The sequence below is a fragment of the Aegilops tauschii genome, chromosome 7, assembly GCF_002575655.3.
Source record: "Aegilops tauschii subsp. strangulata cultivar AL8/78 chromosome 7, Aet v6.0, whole genome shotgun sequence".
Classification (NCBI taxonomy): domain Eukaryota; kingdom Viridiplantae; phylum Streptophyta; class Magnoliopsida; order Poales; family Poaceae; genus Aegilops; species Aegilops tauschii.
In genome coordinates this window covers 147,755,218-147,764,630 of record NC_053041.3, presented here as the reverse complement: position 1 = coordinate 147,764,630, position 9,413 = coordinate 147,755,218, and the positions used below count along the sequence as shown (strand labels likewise).

At 45.6% G+C, this 9,413-nt stretch overlaps 1 protein-coding gene across 1 annotated transcript; it reads left to right on the top strand.

Moving 5' to 3' along the window:
* Window positions 1–5,259: 5,259 nt before the first annotated feature.
* On the top strand, window positions 5,260–8,875 carry LOC109784066 (protein PHLOEM UNLOADING MODULATOR). Its single transcript, XM_020342668.4, has 4 exons — window positions 5,260–6,198; window positions 7,110–7,504; window positions 7,596–7,789; window positions 8,284–8,875. Exons 1-4 carry the CDS (start codon window positions 5,867–5,869, stop codon window positions 8,677–8,679), a joined length of 1,317 nt encoding a protein of 438 aa, XP_020198257.1. The 5' UTR covers window positions 5,260–5,866; the 3' UTR covers window positions 8,680–8,875.
* The last annotated feature ends 538 nt before the right edge of the window (window positions 8,876–9,413 follow it).

The following is a 9,413-nucleotide window of genomic DNA, read 5'->3' as shown; positions in this document are numbered from 1 at the left end:
AGTTTGCATAGATCGAGATTAGGATTTGTCACTCCGTGTATCGGAGAGGTATCTCTGGGCCCTCTCGGTAATGCACATCACTTAAGCCTTGCAAGCATTGCAACTAATGAGTTAGTTGCGAGATGAGGTATTACGGAACGAGTAAAGAGACTTGCCGGTAACGAGATTGAACTAGGTATTGAGATACCAACGATCGAATCTCGGGCAAGTAACATACCGATGACAAAGGGAACAACGTATGTTGTTATGCGGTTTGACCGATAAAGATCTTCATAGAATATGTAGGAGCCAATATGAGCATCCAGGTTCCGCTATTGGTTATTGACCGGAGATGTGTCTCGATCACGTCTACATAGTTCTCGAACCCGTAGGGTCCGCACGCTTAACGTTCGATGACGATTTGTATTATGAGTTATGTGATTTGATGACCGAAGTTTGTTCGGAGTCCCGGATGATATCACGGACATGACGAGGAGTCTCAAAATGGTCGATAGGTAAAGATTCATATATTGGAAGGTTACATTCGGACACCGGAATGGTTCAGGTCGTTTCGGATAAGTTTCGGAGTACCGGGGGTTACTGGAACCCCCCCGGGGGAGTTAATGGGCCTTCATGGGCCCTAGTGGAGAGAGGAGGCGGCGGCCAGGTGGAGGCGTGCGCCCCCCAAGCCCAAAACGAATTGGTTTAGGGTTGGGGGGCCTTTCCTTCTTCTCTCCACCTCTTTCCCCTTTCCCCTTCCCCCCTTCTCCGGAAAGGAAAGGAGGGGGCCGAATCCTACTTGGACCGGGAGTCCAAGTAGGACTCCCCCCCTTGGGCTGGCCACCTCTCCTCCCCCCTTTATATACGTGGGAGGGGGCACCCCAAAGGCACACCAAGTCTTCTCTTAGCCGTGTGCGGTGCCCCCTCCACAGTTACACACCTCCGTCATATCGTCGTAGTGCTTAGGCGAAGCCCTGCGCCGGTAACTTCATCATCACCGTCGCCACGCCGTCATGCTGACGGAACTCTCCCTCGGCCTCAACTGGATCAAGAGTTCAAGGGACGTCATCAAGCTGAACGTGTGCTGAACGCGGAGGTGCCGTACGTTCGGTCCTTGGATCGGTTGGGTCGCGAAGACGTTCGACTATATCAACCACGTTACTAAATGCTTCCGCTTTCGGTCTACGAGGGTACGTGGACACACTCTCCCCGCTCGTTGTTATGCATCTCCTAGATAGATCTTGCGTGATCGTAGGTAAATTTTTGAAATACTGCGTTCCCCTACAGAAATAACAATCGATATTTTGGGTTATTCTAGTTACCATCTTGATGTTTCAGTTGAGGAAGAAGGTCATGATAAATGGAGGTTAACTTGCGTGTATGGTGAGGCGCAGACTCACTTAAGATACCAAACATGGAATGTGCTAAAGAACTTTCGTACTACGAGCTCTCTTCCTTGGATGTGCTTTGGTGACTTTAATGAAGTGTTACGTCAGGAAGAACACGATGGTGTTGGTAGACGTAGTAATGCTCAAATGCAGGCTTTTCGGGATGCTATAGACATTTGCAGGCTGCTGGATATTGGGTATAAAGGCCGGTTTTGGACTTTTGAGAAAAAGGTAGCTGGAGGATCCTACACAAGGTGCAGATTGGACAGGGCACTAGCTGATGCACAATGGATGGCACACTTTCCGTTGGCTAGCCTTGAACATTTCTCGGCAGCAACCTCTGATCATGGCCCCATATACCTTGATCTCGGCCGAGACTTGAAAAATACCATCAAGAGCACCTTCTGCTATGAGACCATGTGGGAGAAACATGAAGGGCTACGTGATACAATATGTGCGGAATGGGCGGCAGCTGGGCCGTGCGGCACTATACAAGAATTGCAAGAGAAACTGCTGAGTGTGTCTAGGGGTTTAACAAACTGGAGCAAACAGTCGTTCGGAAGCATACGTAAGGAGATCAAAGTTTTGAAAGGAGAGCTGGAGAAACTCCGTGGAGATCCATTGAGAACTGTACCAACACATGCAGAACTGAAGATAAATGAGAGGTTGATCGAATTGTATCATCGGGAGGAGATAATGTGGAGGCAGAGAGCACGCATTGAGTGGCTCTCGTCGGGTGACAAAAATACAAAGTTTTTCCATCTCCGTGCTAGTCTGAGGAGGAAAAAGAACATGATCCGAGCCCTACAGAATTCTCTTGGTGTGCATGTTTAGGACCCAACGGAGCTAAAGGCTATGGCGAACAGTTTTTATCAGGAACTGTATGCATCGGAGGGAGTGCAGGGAGTGGGGGACGTGATTAACCATGTACCGTGCAAAGTGACACCGGACCTGAACTCAACACTATGTGCACCTTATATAGCTGATGAAGTCAAATGCGCCCTCTTCCAGATGCTCCCTACAAAGGCACCGGGGCCAGACGGTTTTCCTGCTCAATTTTATCAGAAACACTGGGATGTATGTGGGGAAGATGTTACGAATATTGTCCTTCGGATAGTAAGAGGGGAGGAGAGTCCTGAATGCATCAACGACACTATACTGGTTTTAATCCCCAAGGTGACGAACCCCACTTTTCTATCTCAATTCAGACCTATAAGTTTATGCAATGTGTTATACAAGATAGCGTCGAAGGTGGTGGCCAATAGATTGACGCTTATATTGCCGGATATTATCTCGGAGGAGCAGTCAGCCTTCGTTCCTGGGAGACTGATAACTGACAACATTATCTGTGGTTATGAGTGTCTGCATTTCATGAAACGTACCAGGTCGAAGAACAACAGTTTCTGTGCTCTGAAGTTGGACATGATGAAAGCATATGATAGACTTGAGTGGTCCTATTTGAGGGCCATAATGACGAAACTTTGCTTTGCGCTTCCATGGATTGATACAGTCATGGCCAAGGTTTCGTCTGTTTCTTTCTCAGGTCTTTTTAACGGGGAAAGACTTGAGGTGTTTAAGCCTTCCAGAGGGATTCGGCAGGGAGATCCAATCTCCCCTTACCTTTTCTTGATTGCAGCAGAGGGCCTCTCGTGCCTCCTGAAATCCAGTACTCAGTCATCACTTCTTGCAGGTATCAAGGTGGCTCCGACGGCTCCTGCTGTTAACCATCTTTTATTTGCAGATGATAGCCTGTTGTTTTTCAAGTCAAGTGTGGAGGGTGCAGATCAAGTATCAAACATACTGAATACTTATTGCAGTGCGTCAGGGCAGAGAATAAATCATGCAAAGTTTTCAATCTTCTTCAGTAAAGGGTGTCTGCAGAATATGAGGGATGGAGTGAAGAACATCCTCAATGTGCAGAATGAATCTTTAAGTGAACGGTACTTGGGTATGCCCACTGATGTTGGACACTCCAAGAATGGCACGTTCAAAAATCTACGAGACAGAGTGTGGGAAAAAGTAAGAGGATGGATGGAAAAGCTCCTGTCAGCTGCGGGGAAGGAGGTTCTCATCAAAGCGGTTGCACAAGCGATCCCAGTATATTCGATGTCCTACTTTAGGCTACCCAGGGGAGTCTGTGAGAGTGTAACCTCCATCATCCGTCAGTTCTGGTGGGGAAGCAAGAGAGGTAGACGAAAACCAGCATGGGTAGCTTGGGATGTGATGATTAGACCGAAATATATGGGAGGCCTCAGTTTCAGATATTTGGAGCTTTTTAACTTGGCTCTCCTTGCCAGGCAAGCGTGGAGAATTATGACGGATGATGTTTCGTTGAGTGCAAGAATTCTGAAGTCAGTCTATTACCCGGATGTCTCTTTATTAGATGCGGTTCTTGGGTCACACCCATCTCAGATTTGGAGGGCGGTACTTGATGGACGTGATGTTATGTCTCAAGGCATTATACACAGAATTGGAGATGGCAAATCCACCAATATCTGGCTACATAACTGGATCCCGAGGGCAAGCTTTAAACGCCCCATTACGTCTCTGGTGCAAAACCCACCGCAACGGGTGGCTGAGCTCATTGAGGCCACCACGGCTTCTTGGCGGGAGGACCTGGTGAGATCAGTGTTTACTCCTTTTGATGCGGAAGAAATCTTGAAGATTCCCTTATGCACTAGACGTGTGGAAGATTTCTGGGCATGGAGCGAGGAGCCTAGAGGCAATTTTACAGTGGGGTCGGCTTACAGAATGATGATCAGTACTAAAGTTGGGAGAGAAAATTGGTTGGAAGGAGTAGAAGGATCTTCCAATACCAACACTGAAAGAAAGGAGTGGAACTCGATTTGGAGAACGCAAGTACCGTCCAAGATTAAGCTGTTCTTATGGCGCCTTGCTAGGCACTCGATCCCGTCGGGAGAGGTTCTTCATCATCGAAACATGGTGACTATAGCAGCCTGTCAGTTATGTGGTGTGCATGACACGTGGAAACATGCGTTGCTGGACTGTCCCATGTCGCGTAGCACGTGGGCGCTATCATCTGAAGCAGTTCTGGATCAGCTAAGTATGGTACATCATGAAAGTGCGAAGCGATGGATCTTCACGATGCAGGAAAAGTTGAAAGCTGATGAGTTTGTCCAGCTATCGGTGACCCTTTGGGCTATCTGGAGTGCTCACAGGAAATCCTTACATGAAGGAATTTTTCAGAGCCCCCATGCGATTCATAGCTTCATCGGTTCTTACCTATCGGAGCTGGCGATTATCATGTCAAAAAGCTCGAGCCCGGGGGGTGCAGCAGCGAGGAGACCACAACGATGGCTGGCACCGCCCCAAGGTTAGGATTTTTCCTAGGGTCGTCAGCAATTGTATTCACCAGAATAGGAGATCCTTCAACCCTTGAAGCCTTGGCGATCAGAGAGGCTCTGGCCCTAGCGGATGACCTTAATCTACACAGCATTCATGTGGCCTCCGACTGCAAGGGGGTCGTCGAGGAGATCCAGAAGGGAAGTGCGACCATCTACGGCGCAATTATTCAGGAAATAAAACTTCATTTAGTTTCTTTTACTTCTTGTAATATAGTCCATGAGTTTAGGAGCTCAAACATTGATGCTCACAATCTTGCGAAGCATGCTTTGTCCTTGGGACCCGGCCGCCATGTTTGGTTAGGTCATCTCGGAGGAATTCCCTTCGTCCCTGTAAATATTGTGACGACTTGAATAAAAGTTTCGTGAGATTGCCTAAAAAAACGTCATATAGATTTTTTTAGCAGTGAACGGATAAAAAAAATCAGAGAAACATACCTCCCTTAATATTAGGTACATATATAATTTGATACTCCTCCCATTCTTTCTTAGAAGACGTTTTAGACAGCTGACCTTGAACTGTTTTGGGCACTGTTTGAAACGTCTTATAAAAATGAACAGAGGAAGTATTTTAAATCCCTCTTGTTTGTCTTTTCAGCATACAAAACATTTTAAGTCGAAAAACTGTAGTTTCCCATTCCATTCGGCAATGTGCATCTGCAATTCAAATCACACCTTTCAGTAACTTGGAACCAGTGTGATTTTGACCTCATCATCTCGGTAAGTGTTGATAGCAGTTTGGGCATTTTGAAAATTAAGGCTAGCAATGCTATCACATGAATTTCCAGCTCTTTGCGACGATACTTTGATTGGGAAGGAAAAAAAATCACCATCTCTGCAGCATAATTTTGTGCAATTGAACACCTTTGCAACGATACTTCTCAAGTGGTTTCCCACTCAGAGGGACTCCCTTGTCACCATTTTCGTGTATTCCACGAACTGTTAACTGACAGTCGTATGGATGAATCAGTGGGCAGGCCTGCTCGATCGAGGATTACTTTGCATGCAGCCCGTTGATGGTTGGCCGGCCGGGACGCTCGGGGTGGAGCACCGCGGGGAAATGTGACGCCGACGCCGACCTTCTAGTCGCATCGGCATGGCCAGGCCAGGATCTTCTCCCCCCGAACCCTCCCGGCCATGCCGAGACCCAAGGCAGAGAGGCCCGTGCCGCCGCCGGCCTCCCGCCGGTCCCTCGCGGCGGGCGGGCTGGGCCTGGCGGCCGCGGCGTACGTGGGCGTGGACTACCTCAGCCGCGCGTCCCCCTCGCTGCACGGGCGGCTGCAGCCGGCCATCTGGGCGGCGCTGGCGCTCGCCACCGCCGCGCGGGCGCCCTTCTACCGCCGCTGGGACGCCGAGATCCGCGCCGCCCCGTGGTTCCTCGCCGCCATGCTCCTCATGCTCGCCGCCCTGCTCTGCGAGGCCATCTCCGTCCGGTTCGTGTCCAGCGTGCTCGGCCTCCGGTGGCATAGGTCTCTGTACAAATTCTAGTTGTCCTCTTCCAGATTACTCTACAGTTATCTTTTGCAGTTGCTCTGTTCTACGTAGTCGCTCAGAGTATCTCTCCAATGGCGTGTGCGTTATTTTCTTGGTGAAATTGTCCATGTCATCGATCCAATAGGATATCATACAACTACTACTAGTACTTCAGTAGAGCGTATATAAGTCGTCCAAGAAAAATGAGATAATATTCAAGTTTGCACTCTCTTTGCACTCTGGAGCTTGTGCAATGGTTGTTGCTTCAAGTTCGTACACATCAACTTATCCCAATACACGTTAGGACGATTGGCTCAAGACACTATGTATTAACTGCATTTTGAATAGAATTAATGATGCTTTGGGTTGGATAGGAAATAGAATGATTTTGAAAAATGGGAGTTATAAACTGCAATTGTTAGCTCATGCTTCGTAAAACAGTGAGCGCAATAGTCTGTTCATTGTAATGAATGCACATGCGTGAAAACAAGAGGCAATTTATAATTTAATGGAAACCAAGACATGAGAATTGCAATTTGACACCAGCGGAACCTTATACAGCTTATGCGAGTCCGCTTTTGTTCCTTCTATCCCACTCTGTTCGTACATGTGATCTATTTACCTTAGGGTCGGGTTCCACTCTCAGACTCACGTAAGCTGTATATGGTTCTGTGGTTTATAACTTTGATGTAAAGAATTTCCTGCGGTTTTACTTTCATTGCCTATAAGATATAGGGATGGCACCTTGGTCCTTGGCAACATTAAGACTCTTGGTACACTCTTCAAAAGGTTCATTTTTCGTGTATTTGAGTGTTTAGTGCAGTACATCATTCTGCACCTTTAGGAACATGCACATACCTGCAGTCTTGAAAGACCTGAACTAAGACATGTTCAATAACATTAACAGATCTACTGCTCCTCTTCCGGACACTGGCCAGTGGCTTCTTCTAGCACTAAATGAGAGGCTTCCTCAAACCGTGGTTTATCTATTGAGAGCCCACATCATCAGTCTACATCATTATTTGATGTTGTTTATCATGTTGGGATTCTCGGCATTTTTTGACTGCATCAAAGGCCCTGGCCTTGGAATAGGCACAAGGTATATGTTCGTTATGGCGGTCGGGCGTTTTCTTCGGACCATAACATTTGTTTCGACAATTCTTCCATCCGCAAGGCCTTGGTGTGCTGCTGCTCGATATAAAATACCTGACCATCCTCATGCTTGGGCACAAAAGTATTATGTTCCGTATGCTTCTGATCCGCGTGCAATCCGCAGGGTCATACTAGTGGATATGCCATATGGTTAGAGCATTTAACTTATGAAACTTCCTGGTGTAGCTGCTTTAATTAGATTGAGTTCTAGTAACTGTTTATGATCATTTTCTTATTGCAGCCATTGTTCAAAATTATACTGATTACTATAGACCTGATTGGGCATATATGAACTTCCTAATAGATATATTGAGGCCCTCTGCCGGAGAGGGGCCTTCGTGGTATCATTTGGTGAATAAAGCCGGTGGTGGTTGCAATGATCTTATGTATAGTGGTCACATGTTTGTTGCTGTCCTGACTGCTATGGCATGGACGGTATGTTGTGTTGTCATCTTCACACAACTAACTTCTTTTTAACCTTTGCATGTCATGCTACAAATGATATGAAATTGACTCACCAGGGTCACCTCTATGTTCAAACATTCTTATGTCACAACCAAGGAAGTGTGATACGCGCACCCTTGCTAATATGTGGTTCTGCATTAGCCTTAGAGGTGATTGCTCAACATGGGTCTTGCAGTTAAGTCCATGTAAAAGAGGCCATCGACCAGTTCCCGTCGGTCTTTCGTATGCTATTGTTGCATTTATACCATTCATTGTCTTTCTTGTAGTGTAAAAACTTTGTTGTGGTGAAGACTTCAGCTTGGTGTTATGTATCTTCCTCTCTTCAATATGAACGCCATGCTACATTCGGACAGTTTTTATGTTTAATTTTTTGTGTTGTCAATTAATCCCTGTACAAATATCCATTTGTTCTAAAGGGCAGATGTCCAGCTTACTACTATATATGTCCATGTTGCACCTCGCAGGAAGCGTACGGGGGATGGATATCAGTGGGAATATGGTTTCTAGTCCTGCACAGTGCCCAGAGGGAGATACGGGAGCGTTATCATTATAGTGCCGACTGCATTGTAGCAATTTACATTGGAATCCTCTTGTGGCGGGTCACTGGGTTCATCTGGTCCACGAGGGATTTAGATCAAGCCAGAAGACTTGCCAAACTCGACGAGGTTCAGAACAGATTATTTCATGCTGCAAAGGACTCGGACATCGACGAAATAAGGGGGCTGCTAAATGAAGTTGAGATGGCTGGACAGTCAAAGAGGACCTTCTCACAGGGTGTCATCTTATCCTTTGCTGCTTTTATGATTACATTCACCCTCCTGTTTGTTCTCCTTGCATTCTCACTTACTAGCAATGGATGATTGATTGGCATCCTGCCTTCCATTTATTTTTGCCAGAAGTATATTTTAGTCAGTGCTCCTGATCTTGTCGATGCTTATATTGGCTGAGAACTTGGGAATTGATACTAACAGGTAGTTCTATAGCAGGGAACCTACTTGTTGATAAAAACATGTAGGTTTTGCTGATAAAGGAATGATTATTTCTTGCCTTTCAGTACTTATTTTTTATGTGACAAGAATTAACATGGTGCAAAGCATGAATTGAATACGAGAATGTGCAAATATCGAATGGACCGTGAAAACTTGGTGCATGAAGTATTAGATGTATCATGTATGTACCAAAAAAAAAGGAAGTATCAGATTTTTTTGAGGGATAAAAGAAGTATTAGATGCATTAAGTGCGCCTGTTTTGTTTAATGCTTTGGGCCGTTTTCCTTTCTCTATTTTTAGATAAAAGACACGATATAAGTTAGAGATACATGAAAACTTGAAACATGTGGGCATTTTTCCAAAGAATTTTTAAAAATACCTTACTTAGTTTTAAAAAATGTTCACGGCACATTAAAACAGTTCGCGGAACGTAAAAATTTGTTTGCGCAGCTTTATAAAAAATGTTTGTCCAAGAATTTTTTTGTGACATTTAATGTTTTGTAATTTTTTTAAGAATATGTCCATGCCATTAAAAAAATCATGAAAATATATAAAAAAGTACTAGTAGTTTGTTAAAAAATCATGATATTTTAAAAAGTTAATGT

Excerpts from the sequence above, each read along its gene's own strand:
- LOC109784066 (XM_020342668.4), top strand. The coding sequence starts at position 5,867 with ATGCCGAGACCCAAGGCAGAGAGGCCCGTGCCGCCGCCGGCCTCCCGC. Across the intron at positions 6,199-7,109 it reads CTCGGCCTCCGGTGGCATAG|ATCTACTGCTCCTCTTCCGG; the intron begins GTCTCTGTACAA and ends TAACATTAACAG. Across the intron at positions 7,790-8,283 it reads TGACTGCTATGGCATGGACG|GAAGCGTACGGGGGATGGAT; the intron begins GTATGTTGTGTT and ends TGCACCTCGCAG.